The 19,854-nt window shown below is 38.1% G+C and overlaps 1 protein-coding gene across 1 annotated transcript in view; it reads right to left on the reverse strand.

Annotated features, from left to right (window-relative positions):
• TPD52 (tumor protein D52) overlaps positions 1-19,854 on the reverse strand; it is a 122,609-nt gene that overhangs the window by 50,720 nt on the left and 52,035 nt on the right. Inside the window, exon 6 of the mRNA XM_041412955.1 lies at positions 12,038-12,219. Coding sequence (XP_041268889.1) covers positions 12,038-12,219 — 182 coding nt within the window. The remainder of the gene's footprint in view (positions 1-12,037; positions 12,220-19,854) is intronic.

Here is a 19,854-nt window from a genome sequence, read left to right on the forward strand (position 1 = left end):
CTGGGACTGGATTTTAAGTTCTTTAGGCAAAAAAAAAAAAAAAAAAATTGTTAAATGCTAAGACAGGAAAACAGAAAATTTGCCTTTCTTGACAGCTATCACAGAAGGAAAAAGAGCTTTGGTGTTGTATTAAAAAAATGCTCCATGATTGGTTCTCATCATACTTCACATTTCAGTGTCCATAAATCACAGCTACATTCAGCAAGTTCACAAAGCAAAGACATCTGCATCCCTGTTTGGCTGCTATCGTGCCCAAAATGCTGACAGAGCCATGGCAGCAGTGACCACACACAGACTCCAAAATCTATTAAGGCAAGTTTTAACAGCTACTGAATACTCTTAGAACACTTTCTCAAACCCCCTTTTTTCTTTTTAAATATATGGGTCTTTACTTACACTGCAGTTCTTCCAGCACAACAGCAATACCTGCCTAGAATTTTAAATTCTATCTTGAACACTCTATCTTTTTTTAAGAAAAGTCAGGCAAGCAGTCACAACAGCAGGGTTGTCAGCATTATCAGATGCTCCTTACTCAGTAAGGGTATATACATACAACCTAAGTGTTACTTTAGTACTATTGTCTCTGCTTCTTGCTCCAAAACATTGGGTACAAAAATTATACTCATTTGCTATTCCTGTCCTCGCTCCACACAAGTGCATGTGAAAAGACAAGACGCAAGACTGTGGGTTTTGTTAGCATATTAGGGAGCAGAAAAGGAGAATAATTTAGTCTTAAATCACAGACATGTAATAAAATGTTATTTATTTTTGCCTCTAAACACCATGCATTTTTTAATTCAGAATTGCTGTGCTGCCTAGTAGCAGCAAAGCAGCCAAATCCCCTACACAGTCTGGCAACACACAGCCTTAAAAGCCTTACCTTACTTTGTAGGAATTTACCTGGTTTTGTGCCCTGGTTGGATAACAGCATCTAAACAGGCTGACAAGGAGTTACAGAAAGCATCAGGGGAAGAAAAGCATCTGTCATGGGTTTGGTGTGTAGGAGTAACAGAATTAATTTTATCAGTCTTTTGGGCCTATTCCAAGCTGCAGTAAACACCCACTCCTCCCTCTGCTCAACCATCCCTCTGTACCAACTGATGACTTCAAATAAAAATATGTGACTAAATAAATGATGAATGGCCAGAGACAGCTTTTAAGTATCTCCAAGACTAGAGACTCCACAACCTCCCTGGGTAACCTGTGTCAGTGCTCAGTCACCCTCACGGTAAAAAGCTCTTTCCTGATGTTCAGAAGGAACCTCCTGTGTGCTGGTGTGTGCCCACTGCCCCTGGGCCCGTCACTGGGCACTGTGGGTAAGAGCCTGGCTCTGCACTCTCTGCCCACTCACTTGAGGTATTTCTACACATGGATGAAATCCCTCTGAGCCTTCTCTTCTTCAGGCTGAACAGCCCCAGCTCTCTCAGCCTTTGCTGATCAAAGAGATGCTCTTGTTCCTTCAGCATCTTAGGGGCCCTTCACTGCACTGTCTCTTGAACCACTGGACACAGCTCTTCAGGTCTGGCCTCACCAGGGCTAAGTGAAGAAGGACTGCATCCTGCCACCTGCTTGTCTAATGCAGCCCAGGACACTGTTCAGTTTCTTTGCCACAAAGAAACTGCTGCCTCATGTTTAACTTGGATGTCCACCAGGATGCCACAGGCCTTTTCTGGCAAGCTGCTTTGCATCCCGGTGGCCCCAGTATGAACTGGCGCCTGGGGTTGTACCTTCCCAGGGGAAGGACTTCACACTTCTCTTGCTGAACTTGATGAAGATCCCTCACACCATTTTTCCAGTCTGTTGAGGTCGCTCTGCATGGCAGCACAACCGCCCTGTGTAACAACCCCTCCAAGTTTTGCAGTCTGTGCAAACTTGCTGAAGGTACATTCTCATCCCACCATTGAAGTCACGAATGAAGATGTTAAACAGGACTGGACCCATTATTGACCCCTGGGGTACATGGCTAGGTACTAGCCTCCAGCCTGAGTCATCTTCATACTATATAGCAGAATTGAGAAGAATTATCAGTGAAATAATTCTGTTCATCTCCAGCTTTACTAATATCAACAATTTTATTTGTTACAGAAGATCAATTGCCATTTTCAAAAAAGTTAAGTTTAATTAAAAATTCCTAATCTGACAAATTAAAAAAAATTATGTGAACCCAAAAACGAAATAATGCAGAAGACACAAACCAAAAATAAAATAAAAAAAACCATTAAAATCATTATTTGTGGAGCCTTGACTCATGCCTTCTAAGAGCTTGAGGTTGATATATATTACCTGCAGTGTTTCCCTAGCTGTGTTAATTCCCTGCTCAGACTCACTTACTGAAACTCTTCCAGAGGGGTGAATAATTACCACTCCATGGTTATATGATAGCATTAATTTTCCTGAGTAAGATCTTTGTTGTATGAAGTCTTATAATTCACATTTGGTCCCAAACATCATTAATTCAGTTTCTCAACCTAGAAACTAAATAGCTTCTGTCTCTGGGCAAGTCTTCGCCTCTCAGAGGATTGCCATGCAGAGCACGTGAGCCAGTTTAGGCCAAGCTTGTCTCCCAAAATGAAATCAAAGGCCACATCAGCACAGCACTGCAGCTCAACTCACTATGCTGGCAAGAGGGTTTAGTGCACAGTTACACCCAAGCTAATAAAAGCAGTTATACTGCTACAATAACCTGGACTGTTTTTTCATCTAACCCTTACTTCTGTTACAAGGTACAGGTCAAACTGACCAGACTTTAAGCCATAAACATCTGCAGCTTGCTCTGTGGTTTAGTCAAGCACAGTTGCCTGTACCCCTAAAAAGTACCACGTTTTTATAACTGGCAGGAGCCACCCACTTCACCCAGAGCTACTGTGATGAGTGAAATATGCTGGAGAGCATTTTAAGAGTTTTCAATAAAATCCATAATCTTCTGCATCTGGACTGGCTGGGAGTCTGTGAACCTTGTCTAGCTATTGAGAAAATTAATTATACTTTACTAGAGGTATTTAAGTGAAATTGTGTGCTAACAGCAAGGCTTTCTCAAAGGTGAGGGGGGAAAATTCCTAATATGCTGCACACAGAGATTCAAGTAATTTATTCTCATCAATCTCTGAACAAAATACTAGAAACAATTTTAATTCTTCTGCCAAGTCATGAGTTTATAATTCTAGTTTCTGCAGTTCTTGACAGCTAGCACCTGGATTAGGGGAAAAGAGAAAGTTTAACTACTCATCTCCTACAGACAACACTGAAGCCTTCCAGTGCAGGAATAAGCTTCCCAAGACTTTTTTTTCTATTGTGTATGTGTGCACGTCCACATATGAGAAAATGTGTGGCTTAAAGGGTATTTACAGACTTTGACATTGCCAAAAAAGCTCCAGGCCACCTATGGTCTGCTTTGTTCTCCCAAGACATTTTACACAGCATATTCCATCTCTCATTTATCACAATGCCCTGGGAAAACAGAACTGGTAAAACTTTTTTTATCAAAAAATGCTACTAGTTTTGTGAGAGTTTTTCTTACAAAGGTCATTGAATCTCATAAATCACTGCTACTTTAAACTAATGATAGAAGCAAAAGCTAAGGATAAAAATTGATTAGCAAGCTCATGTGCACTGCTGTGGCAATATTCCTAGGTCTGTGTTGTATTTTCTGTATCAAATGCTGCCTAGGGTGCCTCATTAATATGGACTAGTTGTACTGTTGAAAACCAAAACCAACACCTGTCCCATGATATCATTACATTAACTAAACTCTGAAGTACCTCTCTAGGAGGAAAAACTAATAGTGTAGTCCAAAAAAAAAATGTTTACAGACTTTGGGCTCCAGGAACTTTGGAAGCACTGTCCTGTGTATTACAGAACTGCACAAAGCCAACACCTCCATTTGTGGTTGAAAATAACCACTGAAGAATGATATACAATGGGTGGCAAAAACAGTCACAATTGTAAAGTAACCAAGCAAATAATAAGCTGTGTCCATAGGGGATAAAAATGCTATAATTTCCAAAATGCATGCTGCTATAAATAAGTTAGAGGCTATTTGCTGCAGCACACTGACCAAGTTTGCAATCACAGAGCTATTCTTCGTGCCTGTTTTTAAAACAGCAAGCTGAAATTGTTCGACAGCAGACAGAGTGGCACCACGTGCATTGTTTGGGCTCGGAGCGATGGTGAATTGCACTATATGGAAGCTTTGTAGAAAAGGCAGCTCCTGCCACCTCCTCGAATTTAGTCCTCTTCAATATAAATAATAAGGCTTCCTTTTTAAGTTGCAGTGTTGGTATGTGGGAACAGGACAACATCATCAGTCCTGCTTACCATTTCTCCCTGGTATTTGGGCATAGTTGGAGACCAAAGGCTGACCAGAGTGCCAAAACCCAAGTTTGCTGATGACTAGTGAAAACCACCTTGGTCCACAGAGAATTTCAACATGACATTCTCGTAATTTTCATCACAGAAAGAGACTGGTTTTCACAATGTGGAGACCGGCTGTCTGGTTATGTTTTCCACAAAAGATACAAACTGGAAGAGATTCAGGAAAGTGTGTGTGGACTATTCATTTTATACTTCAGCAAATGTGAACAGCTCATAATTATTTAACAATTCAGAAATTATAACATAGTCTAAGTTCATCTTTCAAAATGCAGAGGAATTTTGTCCTCTAATAACAAGATGCTTACCTGATAGGTAGGAGAACTTGGAAGAAGGACCAGGAAAGTACAAAAACTGCTTTGATTTCAGATAGCCATTTAGTGTTACAAATATCAGCATCATGGCACTGATAGACGTAAACCATTTGACCTTATAGGCATAAAAGAAATCTCTGTCACAGAGACTTACAGATTCTCCCAAGTTGCTTACTTATGTCAGTACTTTTTGTTTTTTAATAGGCAAGAAATATTTCCAAACAAATGAAAAAACAAAGCAACATAAAAAAATCTGGTGACAAAAGAATAAAGACAACTTTGTAGGAAAGACCAGGTAAGTGGTCATGTTGACTAAATAAATTATAATACCAGGTATTTTAATAAGTTTTGTAATTTCTGCTTTAATTATGCATAAATGAGCAAAAATTATTTTGAAAACTTTCCAAAAATGTTAGAAGGAACATAGTAGAAGGAACATATCATATACTGCTGAAGTGCAGCAACCTCTAAAACATGGCAACTGCTTAAAAACACACAACAGAACTGTAAATTCTAACATTCAGTAGCATTGGTAGTAAAGTATTGGTATAAAGCTGAGCAATAATTTGCAAGCTGAAAAAAGACTAACTAACTTGCATAATAGATACAGCAATACAAAATTGTAATTAATTAGAAATGCAACTACATTATATTTATATTGGAAATATATATTAACAGTCAGTATTGAAAAAAAGAATACTGAGAATGAGCCTGGATCAGGTGTAAATAGTTACCAATGGAGCACATGAATGAGGGAGGGAGGAAGAGAGGAAATGCATTTCCTGCAGGAGACAAGACAAAATTTTCACAGTAGCTGTCAGGGAGCAGAGCCTGGAGCCATGAGGGCTTGTCTAGGTTGTTATTCTACACCACCACACATCACTGCCAGAGGTGGAGTTATGGGATTCTCGCTTCCAGGAAGAAGGGCATGGCTTGGTCAAGAAAAATCATAGCAGGAGGGGGAAACCCTGTCATGGGATCCTCAGTGAGCATCTGCATATAAACCACCCATTTTTGTACAGTTTTGTTACTAATATTGTTGCTGTTACTGTTGGTGTTCTTATCTCACTGCTACTTCCAGTAAATTGCTCTTATCTCAACCCTTAGTTTTCACCTTTTTTTCAACTCTATCCCGAGAGCAAGAAGTGGAGAGGGAGGAAAGAGTGGAGAGCAAGCAAGAGGCATCTGGTTTGAGAGAGTCTTGGGGCAAGGGGTCACTAAACTGGGGAGTGCAGTTCCTAAACCATGGCAGAGTACTTACACATTCTCTCAGTCTTCTTGTAAGATTTTTTTTACAGTGTGTATACTAATAGACAAACCTGTAAGAAAAAGACTGATCTGTTGGGAATGAAAACTACAACAAAAGGGATGCAGAGAAAGGAAGAAACCACTGACTTAATGCCAATGAGCTAACAGCAATAATCTGAACACCTAAACAGAATGAGATAACTGTCAGAACTGTGTTCATTCCCCTCACATACCAAAACTAGCAATTAAAAATCCCACATTTCTCAGTGGACCTGTTTTTCTAAACAACATCACAGAAATCAAAAGTGATTTTCCACACCAATGCAGCATCCTCTGCTTTTATTAGTAACTTCAACACACATAAATAATTTTAAAGAAATCACTACATTTCTATAGGTTGCCAGTCTCTTTCACATGACCTGTTCTTTCTGCATCGGCGTAAGTTTGAAAATGGTACTTGCAAAAGCATCATTTACTGTATTATTTACACTGCTGGTTAGCAATTTCCTTCTTTCCTGCTGAGAATTACATATTACAGATAAGTGCTATTTTGCTGGCAACAGACAGCAAAAAGGAAGTAGACCACTGTAAAAACAAACATGTAAAACTAAACATAGCATTACTGCAGCAAGTTATGTTTTCTTTATGTATCACATTAATTGCTTTTTTTTTTTTTTTAAAAAGCAGTAATAGTTCCATCAACATTCAAAGCTTGAAAGCCAAAGGATGTGCCAGGCTGGCAGACCAGCACCACTCTAGTCAGCAACAGTACAGGACAGGGAATAAATATATACTCTAGGGAGTAAACATGGTTAAACATGGATTTGATGCCTGTGATTCCCCTGGCAAAGAAGGAGCAAATGCCTTGGGAATGGGAGCTGAATGCTAAGTCTGTCAATCAGTACAGCCTTCTGCCAGTTTTTTGGTCATTACATATGTTAAAGGAAAGAGTTAGAAAGTTATGTTTCCAACATCTCTCTCTAAACCTTTTCACAGTAACGCTGCACCACTGCAGACAGAACAGTCAGGGCAAGGAGGGTTCAGCAAGCAAGGACTCAACCAGACACTGACATGTCCCCTTGTACGAGGGTCCCTGCTGCACCGAGAGCAGGGTGCTTTGTGTGAGGCAGCTCGTTCTGGCTGAGATGCACTCGTTCAAAAAGCACACTCACATGGCATCAAAACAGAGTAGGGAACTCCAAACTTACCCTCCAGCTTAACACATGGTGACTCTCTTTAATACACAAACTGGAACTAAACCAAACAGTGTCTTACTCAAATCCTTTCCCATGAAGAGTGTCTCTCTTCATGCACCTCTTTTTCTTCTCTCAGAAAATTGATTTTTTAATCTTACAAGATCTTTTAAACAGTTTCCCCTGTTACTTGCAACATAAATTTAAGACTGTCTTAATAAAATGAATGTGCTAGAAAACAACCAGCCTTATTCACGTTACCTAATCTAAGAAACCAGATTAGTTTAAACCGGATTCCATTCTGACCTTATCTATAAAATATTTTAAAAATAGAACAAAAAGAGAAGAATTTAAAATGTTTCCCAAATAAAATTCACCCTGGCAGTCATTCAAACAGAGTAAATATTTTGATACAATTTGCAGAAACATTATTAGGTAATATTTTAAGGTGCTCATTAAGCTGTCATGTTCTAAATCACAACCGGCATCAAATGATTTCTCCCTTCTCTGCTATTTAAGTTTGGCAAATATGCACTGTATAAAAGGTGTCAAGTAAAATTGCCACAGGATATACTGGAAATCCCTGCACCAGCTGCATACTCAAGCATAAAGGAAGTGTCTTTCTGATCCTACAGCCTGATAATACTGGAGTTGCTGGAGGGTTACAGCAGTCTTTGAAAATAAAGCTTCATTACACTGGCATGGAGAGGTGCAGTTTAATCCTCTTTGGAAGCTGGTCCTACAATTCCACATTTTAGAAAATTGCTGAAAGCCATTGTGCTTTTGATGGGAATTGGTCATTAACAGTACAGGTGCAGACCATGCAAGAGGCAGTGTCAGCACAATCCCTTCCCATATTTTCTGCTTCTCAGGAATTCCATCTGATAATGACAGAAGCAGGTTTTAACAGCACCTTTTTGTCATGGATTAAGTTGTTGCTTATTTGGAGATGTAAGACAGAAACGTTCTTCTTTAGGACTTCAATTCCTCTGCATATTAAAAGAGAGAAAAAAATATATTTTCTTCCCATTACTGAAAAGGAATCTTACTTTACTACAGACCCTTTCTCATTTGTATAAACTTTGGATATTTAACAGAATTACTGTGCTGTTGGTATAAAATGCAAATTTAATAGAGCATTTAAATCAGACTGTATCAAGAAACTTATTTACTAATTGTAGTATATATTTAATAAGTACAGCACATACTACGTGAGATCTTGAAATCATAAGGGTAATAAATACTCCCGACACAGTAAATAAAACCCAAACAACAAAATTACTGATATTTATAATCAAATACATCCTTCCCTGACTCCAGTGAGATTTTACCAACAATATATTTGATCTGTAACAAAGTCAATGCATTCTTCCAATCTCTATACCATCAATGTTGGTAACAAATTGTATTTTCTATAATTCTATGAAACAGATGTCCAAAAAAAAAGGATCCAAAAAAAAACAATCAACAAAAACCAAACAAAAATAGCTAGAAGGTTCTTCAAATGCTTATTCAATTTAAATTTTGCATTACTGTTCTAAGGTTTCTTTTCCTTAAAGTTTATGGTGTTTTGTTTGGGGTTTTGGTTTAGGTGTTTTAGGTTTTTTTTAAAGCTGAAATTTCTTTTGGTAGAACTGAGGAGAAAAAATTTATTTAGCTACTTCAAAATTTCCAAGTGAGGGACACCTTTTTTTTCCGGTTGCTTTTTTACCCAAGACAGTCTTTAGGGTGAAATCCTTTCTTATGGCCACATGGTGGTAGCACTACAGGGTCTTTCACCTGGACATTCCAAGAAATCACAACTGTTAGGAACAGGACTGAGCAGTTCAAGAGAACAAGTTTTACACTCAAGAACCTTTTGTTTCTTTTTGAGTAAACTGCAGCATTTTCAAACAGCACAGGACATCATATAAGAAAAATAAATCTGTATTATAATATCAGGAAAACAGTTGAGTCCTGGTAAGAAAAAAGCCAAATGACCAAGGAAATATCAAGGAAATATCAAAAGCATATGTCCTCAAGAGATACCTCTTTACATAAATGGCATAAGATTGCTTGCTACTGCAATTTTTTTGCAAATTCAGGTACATTTTAGAAATTCCAATTCCAGAAACACAATGAATTGGAAAAAGTTGGCAAGAATTATTTAAATTATTTGCTTTCTTATTTGATTATTTTTATTTAGAGGATTAGGTCTTCCAAATAGCATTTAAACACTTAAATAGTCTGAGAAAAAAATCAGATTTGTGGTCTGAACTGAGGAGAATAGGGATTTGAATCAGTCACCTACACCTCAAATGAATGCTATAAGTCATTTAAATACAGACTAGCAACACTACTATATCCACTACCACTAAATCCTCAATATGTAAATGCTGTCTCTACTATTTTGGGAACTACCACCTTTAGTACCAAATGTAACTTCATTAAAAATACCCAGGGCTAATAAATTCCATCTCTCCATTCCCATTCAAAAGCACTGAGAAGGAAATATAAACAAGTTTTATAGGGATCTGCTTGTTTTTATCATTATAAAAGGCAGCCAAAAATATAACTGGCTGAGATCTTCTCAGGCCCAGGCTTATGCTCCCAGCGTTCAGTGGACAGCTGACTCCAAAGCACCTGCTCCAACACGAGTTCTCCTGGGCCTCATCTTCCCCTGGACCTCTGCAACGTGCACCACAAAGAAAGGTCTAAGTTACAGGGGCTAAGATGAGAGCAAGGAAGGAGTGGACAGATGCTTGTTTGCCTGTGAGCTTTTTAAGGAAGAGGTCTTTCATTCCTTTCCCCCAGCTTGGTCTTGCCAGCTCAGTATTCCAGACCACCAGGACAAAATAGTAACGGCACACAAGGAAACAGCGAGTGGTGGGTTAAGCATTCACCAGGTGAGCGAATTACAGTTAGGGATTTGAAGATAAACACAAAGCTGCCCCCTCCCCAAACCTGGGAAAACCTGTGCAAGCAAACATGGGTCAAGGCAAAGAGGCTACAGTGGAAGCAAGAAAGGGACATGAGAGCATGGAGCCTTGCTATGAATCATGCAAGGAGGCAGTTCAGGGCCATGGGCCAAAACTGGAGAGAAGACCAACAGAGACTCATGGTGGGTGTCTGCTGTGGGCAGTGTGATCAGAAAGAGAGAGTGGATGGAGCTTCATTCAAACAACCAGAAGCCACCTCAGGATTGCAGGCCTTGATTGTCACAGGGCACTTCAAATGTCCTGATGTGGGAACAAACATGGAGGGGAGCAAGCAATCGGGGCGAGTGCCCTGGTGCCAGACAACCCATGTAGGACAGGTTTTCTGCGGGACATGTTACACACAGGAAGATAAGAGGTGCTTGGGAATGTGATAGCTGATGTCAGTCTCAGCTGCAGAGACCACCAATGAGAGCTTCCATGCTGAAGAAAGTGAGAAAGGAAAGTGGCAGGAGACAGATCTAGGCTTCAGGACAGCAGACTTTGGGTTATTCAGGGTAGAGAAGCTGTCCTGACATGGAAAAGTGCCCAGAAGACGTCAAAGATCTGTAAGGACAAACTCCTCAATGCTTCACCAGGGTCTGTCCCAACGTGCAGAACGAGCAGGCCTGGCAGAAGGCTGGTGCAGCTGAACAGGGAATTTTGGTCTGAACTTGACCACAAACGCAAAGGAATGGTGAGAGATTGAGACTAGTACAGAAACACTCCTCAGGCATGCAAGAATGGCATTGGGAAAGGCAAAGCTAATCTCGATTTGAAATTAGCAAGAGATGCAAACAGCAACAAGGGCTTTATCACCACAGTAGCAGCAACAGACTAGGAAAATCTTTGCCTGCTGCCAAATGGGATGGGCATAAAGGACTCAGTTCATCCTGGGACATCAAACACATTTGCTCTGAAAGTCACAGACCTGTCAAAAAAAGAAGCTGACTATAAAAATGCTCTGATAAAATACTATTGCAGACTTGCACACAAACGTGTGATTATTTCTGTTAAATCTCTTTTTGTTAAATCAACCATTGCAGAACTGATTATCACAGGAATCATATTTCAAGTTTCAAAAACAGTGATGTTGCAAACAGATTAACAAAGATGCACCTCGTCTCTTAGGGGAAACAGAGGGAAAAGAGATGGACTAAAATATTCTGATGCTATGAATTCAAAAAGATGGTGTTTTGCCTATGTATTAAAAAACAAGTATTAAAGCAACCTGGAGACAAATGAAATAGACAAGGGATCTTGAATACATACATAATTATAAGGTGCCAAAGACAGTTTAGAAAGCTTATAAATGCTATTTTCACTAGAATTCATTGCTTTCTTATCCGCTAATTACAGTATTCCCCAGTACAACTGTTTTAGTTCCACCACAGTTGCTCTACTTCAGGACAGAGTGAAACTTGACATCAAAATGTATATAAAATCACCTGCTACAATATGGAATATCTGATCACATTAGCACTGATCATCTGCTAAGAAAAGTGTTATCACAAATAACGTGTAAACTCCCCAGTATATCACCTCATGCATCTATGCTTACCAGAGATAGCTACTGCCTAAGGAGACTACTTAACATGGGATTGAAGTTCCATATCCACAAAACTCTCAAGTATTTTAATAAACAGTGCTTGACAACTTTTTTCCTTTTTTCAGTCACTAAACACCCAGTAACTTCCTTTGCTCGTCATAAGTTGGAATAATATAGGTAGCAATAACGCAAATGTGTAAAGGAATCTGAATTCCAGACAATGATGAGGTATGCAGATCTGTTTATGACTGGATTTTCATTCTGCACAATACATTAACTTCCACAGTTTAAACCCCAGAATTCATACAAACTATCCAAGGTCAGTCCAGAAGATGTTCAAGTCCCTTTAGCTAAGCATTTCAGGATGACACTCACAGATGTCAATCACCTACCGTAAAGTTTATTACTTACTTTCCATCAACTTCTGGTCTTTTGCACACGCAGTGAAACTTGCCACCAAAATCGATGTAAAGATCATCTTCTACAACGTGGAATATTTGACCAATGGCAATTTTATCTTTGGCAGGCCCCATCTGAATTAAAGGAGAGCGTCTCAACATGGATGCAAAGGATTCTGATTTCTCTGAAGGAACCTACAGATGAATAATAAAAAAGAAAAAAACATTTCACAAAACATTCTGTCTGAAGGAGGATTTAGATTAAACTTTCAACATACAAAAAGGCTTCATTCACTGAATAGCAAGTAAAGGTTTTACATGTTCATCACATTATTAGCAAGACTTCTAAGGAAGCATCTGGCACACTTCTCCAGCTCCAAACATTTAACACATTAAAGGTAAAGTTTTCATTAATTCAGTCAAGGAAAGCATAACAGTGTGCATCTCCTGAAAACATCTGCCAGTTCTACTACTGGTTAGGTAAGTTAATTTAAAAATCAATTCCAAATGCAGGAGATATTCCCAAAAAGAACACTGGTCAGCTCTTCATTATCTCCTCAGTGAAAACCAAACCTGAATTAGTACCTTGCACCTATTCATGCAAGTATTTAATAATGAATAATACTTAAGTCTTTATTTTAGAGAACAAAACTACTTTTCAAAGGCAGCAAAAGCAGAAAGGATGCACAGGACAGATCTAACATTCAAAAAAAATTTGAACCATCACTTCCCTAATTTTTCACTCTACAAAATCAAAGTACTAAATAAACAAAGTGTCATTTTTTTCTCATAGACCTTTGGGAAAATCCAAGAACATAAACCTTCCTGCTATGCTTCATGGAGTGAAAGATCTCTGTGCTGTAACCTGAGAAAACTTACCATCATCTGCTGGGTGAAAATATCCAGTGATATTAAAGTGAGACTTAATCTCCCACATGCCATCTCTGATATCCTGAGTATGACCACTTTTTAACATTGTCACCTTTGAAATGCAATTAGTAAGAAAAGCCTGCTTGCTAGGAACAAATGAAAAGGGATAAGAATTTTGGGAGCAACAAATACGCAAAAGTGAACGTAAGGAAATAATTTTATAGATAGCTAAACAGATTTTAAAAATTAGAACCTATTAACTTTCCTCACATTTAGTATAATTACTTGACAATAATTATTTTGTGCAAGATTTCAAACTCTTTTGGAACCAGCAGAAGAACTAAACTGAATAATCAAGCAATTAATGGTTAAGAGCTCTGCTGGCTTCAACAACACACTTTCCCATTGACTGCTTCAAGTGGATGCTGAAATTCCATCTACATTTTATATGAAGAGAGAATAATACCATCATTTTCCACTTGTACTTTTGGAAACTTTTATTCTTAGAGAAGTCAAAACAAGAGATAGTTTTGAATTCCAGCTCTGCTGGAAGACATAAACAGAACGGATTGTTCTGACAGGACAAAGCCTCGGGAATTACAAGCTAGAGATCTGACACCTGGTACATTTGCTGCCTCAGAAACAGGAACTGTTCAATGCAGCATCCCAAGGACAAGGGCTGAAAAACATGTGCATACGTGCACACAAACCACAAACAGAAAGCATCTGGCCATGGTAAACCACAAACAGAGCAGCAGGATCTTACACAGGAAAGCTACTATCATATAGGGTTCTAAACACAGCATTGTTTGAATTTTACTATGTATTCTAAATTCAAATAGATGACAATTAATTACGGGGGATGCATTTGAGAGTGCACCAAGAAAAAGATGCAAAATGCTGGACACACTAAGAGGATGTATTTAAATCAGATGATCCACACCACCAAATGAACTGCCTTTTCTTGCACGTAGATAATTTGAACAAAGCCTGAGCTAGCAGAGAGGATCAAGAGAACTTCTAAGTTTGGTCTGAAGGAGATTTTCCTGTACTATTCACATAGATGTCATTAGCAATGACATCTGAACAGACTGAGCAACACTGAGATTTTTTGCTAAGCGCTCAGTACAATTCACAGTGGATGAGCAATTACACTCACTAAATGGCATTCACCTCATCCATGCTGCCTCCATACAATGGCACACTCGATAGGGCTCTCTACACTAAAAAAATCTCACAGCACTTCATGAAGATGAGTACACTAATATCTTATGGATTTCCGGTTTTCATCGCCTAAAAATGGTCTATTCCACTTAATAACATCTCTCTTCTTTTTTTTTCCCCAGCAAGAAAAAATACAGATGAAAAATTCTCCCATGTGCAAACTTGCCTGTGAAATAATCTCTGTACACAGCAGACAAATAAATGCTATCTTTATACAGTGACAGATGTGCTCATTGCTTACTAGAAACAGATTAAAGTAAAATACAGATGATAATGTACAGAGAAATTTTTTGCCATTCTTCATTGTGGACAGTTTTGCAAGAAGCCACCAGGAATCTGTTAGAATTTTATCAGGAGCCTACAAGTCTGCAGCCTTCTCTATTCTGCATCCTGGAGAGGAACTTCTCAAGAGCACAAATAGCTGATTTATGTATAAAATAATCCTCAAGAGACGCCATTAGTTACTGCCATCAAGGACTCTTCTGTGGACATTCTAGAAATACAGTGAGATAAAATGCAGTATTTTCTCCCATTGTCTGCATAACCTACAGCAGATCTCATTAAAGAGTAATTTATCTCAACCATTTAAAGAGATTTAATGACATTTTGAGTGCTTTCCTCTACAATTTCTAAATCTCCTTAACTGGATTCTCCACAGTAGCATTACAGAAAAAACAGTATGACTGTACAGTAACAGGGCAACACTCTTTATTAAGCACTTTACTTTTCTGATTCTCAAGGAGTGCTGGCCATGCAGCTCTGATAGATGATGCATTGATAACATGGCAAGTCACAAAAAACTGGAGATTATTACAAAATTCAGAAGCACAAATGGTACATTTTTTTTCAAATACCTGAAGTATAAAGGCTTTTTTTTTTACCCTCCTCCTCCTTAAATGCCAAATTTGTTTAATTTTCATTCTAATTTCTGAATTTTAAAGTATTTTTTTGTACATATTTGAATACCAACCACTTTCAGTATGCACAATTCAAAAAAAAGCAGCAGCTCTTTCAGGAACAGAACTCTCCAAGATGATACATATTAACCACAGAGTGGGAAAAGTCATAGACTTAAACCCCAGTAGGATCCAAACAAAAGAAGTAACTCCAATGGAGGAATGCAACATACTATTTGTGGAGCAAAGCCTATGACTGTACAAGCAGGGTGGCCCTATCCCACCCACTGAGCAAAATATCTGAAAACCCAGGCTACATGCTTTATGTCTGCTTGCAAAGGCAAGTAGAATGCACATTGGAATGTGAGAGATACAGATGAGGAGAGATGGGAGATTGGTAATCTGATTGCTACAATTAATGGGTGAATGACATATTAACATCTAGCAGCATGCAAAGAACACAACCCTCTGTAACTATCAAATTGGTTTTCCTCAGCACTGTCATCCCTAGCTAGATGGACCTTTCTGTCCCAACTTAATTACATAAAACAACAAAATGGAAAAACCGACTTGCAGTAATAAGTTACTGTGAATCCTCAATAGCTAAGGGCCCCAATAGCTTAGATATCCAAAATGGGACTGGAAAAGGCCTTGAGCAACCTCAACTACATTTATCCTGCTTGGAACAAGGGGTCTGAACAGATAATCTCCTGAAATCACTTTCAACATGCACTATTTTACTTAGGAAAGATGACTGGAGCCTGCTACAAAGAATATTAAAACAAAACTCAACATATTAAGCTCCCCACTAAACGAGTATATATTGATAATGTACTTATTTGAACAAGCAATCTAAAAAATTCTACTATCTACTAGCCCAGCAAACCTTAATTTTCCATACCTTATAACTATTGGAGGTGTGCACTTTTGCTTAGATAGAAACCTAAATCCAGGAATTCTGTTAAGCATTGAAGGCATTACTAGGGTAACAGGTCATAGAGATTCATGCAGTTTACTTACTAAATTTCTCTCTTTTACTACTTTTTACTTGAAAGCAACAATCTGTATTTAAGTCAGAACTCCATCATGCAGAAGAATATCACCTTAAAGACAGCAGGACCAGCTCAGACACTACACCACAAAATCTGACATCCAACAGTTACCAGCCTTCCATCCAGAAGCAGCCCAAGAAGCGCTGCCTTGAGAACTCTCCTGAATTTCTCAAAGAACAACCATCAAGCTTTGTTTTCACCAACACAGTTTCCCTGATACTGATGTTATCCCAAGAAACAACAATCATGAGGAGCAGGAAGTGAACTGGCATGACTACAGTGACTGAAAATTTAACATATAAGCATACAAGCAATTGCATCTCAAAGTGTTTTCTTTAGGTGCTGACTTCTTTTGATATATTAAACTATTTGTTCTAATGCTGATGAGTCCTTCTTGAGAAGCTCCATGTATATTATTCTCCTCTCAGAATAAAACCACTCAAACTTTAGGCATCATGCCTTTAACTCATTTCAGGGATGAACAGCTCTCAGTCTCGCCTTGACCAAGTAAGTTCATGTAGCTTCTCCACCTTCAACTTTGAACATGTTCACAACTTTGTGCCTAGCAGTAACCAGTGATTCTTAGAGCTTTTCCAAAGAAAAAACTCTGCTTCCCATATCAGTAGGAAAAAAAAGTTTAGGGAAAAATATTTTTAAAGTGTAAGAATGGACATTAACATTTATTACTTACTTACTCAAAATTACAGCCAACATCTAGTACATGCCTGAGCTACATTTCTTTAAAACCAACTAAGCTTTGACTATTCAGGCTCATTTTACTGTACAGCCATTATCTACCAAGACAGCATTTACACTAAATCTCCACACCTCGAGTAGTCACAGACATTTTGTCTCCCTTTCTAAAGCAATTCTGCACTGAGCAAAACATCCTGCACTGCCCACCTTGGGTCTCTACCACCTGTACTTCTACCCAAGGGACAAGGTGACATACAATTGGGTTTTTTTCCCTTCCTACAATTTTTTAAACCCTGTCCCACAGCTTAGATACATCCTGAGATCCAGAAAACCATTAGTGACCACCTCAGTATACAGCACCAACTACAGTATTATACAACCTACTCCTGTGGAGAAGATTTGTGCCTACCATTACTTTTCCACACAACATAAACTATGATTCTGCAGGGGTTCACCTACTTGTTTATTATCAACAGATATAACAATAAATAGTAAACAATAAAGAGGAACAAAATCTGATCAATACTTGTACTTGCAATATACATTACATGACTTGCTTCTGTAGTACATGGAAGTGTGGAGAAGCTGTGAATTCCCCATCCCTGGAAGTGCTTAAGGCCAGCTTGGACAGGGCTCAGAGATACCTGGTGTAGTGGAAGGTGTCCCTACCCATGGAAGGATGGTTGGAACTAGATGATCCTTAAGGTTCCTTCCAACTCAGCTCATCCTATGATTCTATTAAATCAGAAGTCTAAGATGAAATATAACTCAGGAGCATCTTTTGGACTTGAATGTGAAGAGTAATGCAAAGACAGGAACCCTCTCTTCTCCATCTCTATTCTAGTATTTGACAACCACTGGAAAAAGTATCAAATTACTTGTTATTCTCTTATTTGCCAATGACATTCGTCTTATGCAGTATTAAGGAAGACAGTCTGCAAATTGCTCATTAATATATGCTGCTCATATACATAGACAACACATAAAATAAACACCAGCATGATGCCAGTGCTTCAAAAATGTATAAGGCTATTTTAGAATTTTTTTGAAGCCCAATGTTTAATTCTGCAATATGTACCAATGAAAATTTTAAGATACTATTATTTTAAAACTCCACATATTTATGGATAAAACAGGTGAAAACAGACAGGTGAAACTATGAACAGAGTAGAAAATAGGAAGACTGGATTAGTCAAAGCTGTATAAGAATAAACAAGGACACAGAATTTACCTAGCATACACATAAGTAAATATAAAAGCCATAAAATTCACCTACTAATAATAATAATAAATAACAGCACATCATGCCACATACAGCAGAGGCACAAGTATAACCAAAGACAGCATGAACACAGTCCGTTCTTTAAAGTCCACTGTCTGTTTTACATTTATCCTCTCAAGAATACAGCTCTTTTTCCTCCCCAATGAGTGGCCTGAGGTTTTGTTCCAATAAAAAAAAAAAAAATCAAAAAACTGAAGTTTATGCTGTTTCCCCACAGATTCAATTTACAACCCAAAGTGGGCAACCACAAAGGCAGGGAAGACCTCTTCAGTTTCCTTTAAACAAGAGACTTTTCCACTTTATTCTGTACAAAAAGATTAAAGTGAAGAACTGATTTAAACTCCTAGTAAACAAAAGGTTTTGAAGACTAAATACTGAACAAAGCTTAAACAAAAGCAAGATTTAATAAAACTACTGAAGGGAAAGAGTCCAAACAGAAAGCATAAAACAAGGATTTGTGATTCAAAGCAGTAATTTAGGGAAAAATCTAAGTTTAATGACTGCAAAGCCACGAAGAAGAGCTTTGAAAGCAGTCAAGGAAAAAACTGGAAGTGTCCCTGCTAGATATTTACAAGACATACAGACATATATATATATATATATATATATACAAGATATTTATAAAAAACTTCATATTAATCACGTCCTATGCAACAGTTGTTCAAGGCCAAATTTCCATGAAGGCAGCACTTCCACACCGTCTAGCATGTTATGAATTCTATAAGGGAATTATTTTAGTTATAAGGACTCTAGTCTAATATTAATTATTTAATATCTACAGGCCAGTAGAAGAAATAACAGTGTAACTAAGAGTTCCAGCAGACACCATATTCCTTCATTTCTTCTCAGTTTGAGTAAGGATTTGAACTGCACCACCAGTGGTAGAAAACTCCTAATTCTATAGTTTTCAAATAAACACAGATAGTATTTGTACTCAACTTTTTAAAGTAAAGTTTTGAAAAAAGTAGGAGAGGGGAGAAGAAAACAGAACCACTTTTTAATACAATGTGGTACTACAAAAGCGATATTCAAGAAGAACATGGTAAGCATCAGATTTTCCTCCAAAACTGTAGCATTTGGAGGGAAAAAAATCTTTCTGATTTTATGATGAGAAAAAGCAAGGGAAACAGCTCTGTTTTGTCTATAAGAGGATGAGGTAAATTGACTGCTATGTATTCATTCTTTATTAAATTTTTCTTAAATTTCAAAAACTTTGCATACTTCAGGTTTTAATTGTCCAGAGTTATTTCTTATCATAATTTTAAAACTGCAAGTACCCCTAAAGAAGGACCAGAAAGCAAAGCAAACTTCTGCTGTTTCAATCAAAATCCATACATTCTCCTCAGCACAGTGAAGAACTATGGTTTTATTTTAAAATGCAAACCACACAAAAGTTGTCAGCTAAAAAGGTTGGAAGAAGCTGAAGTGAGGCATTGAACCATCCCTTGATGAGGAGAAGTAACTAAGTGTTTTGGCAAAGCATCACTCCAACTTCCCTCCTGATACTAAGATTTTTGGTGGATTTTAGATTTTATTGTCAAAGCCTAATAGTATTTTGTAAAATCCCCCTCATAAAAGCCCTGAGTCCTTGTTTTTGTTCATACTTCAGGATTAGGCTTTAAGGAGCACAGAATTCCACTCTCACTGCTAATGTGAAGGTAAAATCTTGTAGTGCCTGCTGCACACATGTGCTGCAGGTCTCAAAGTCCCAGCATACCTGTGAGCATACTGAACTGAACTCTCTGGAGAAGAGCACCCTCTCCTCTGTGGAGTGTCTCAGACAGCATGATCTACTCCATAACCCTTCTTT

Source organism: Onychostruthus taczanowskii, unplaced genomic scaffold, assembly GCF_017590055.1.
Source record: "Onychostruthus taczanowskii isolate IOZ18803 unplaced genomic scaffold, ASM1759005v1 scaffold4, whole genome shotgun sequence".
NCBI classification, from domain to species: domain Eukaryota; kingdom Metazoa; phylum Chordata; class Aves; order Passeriformes; family Passeridae; genus Onychostruthus; species Onychostruthus taczanowskii.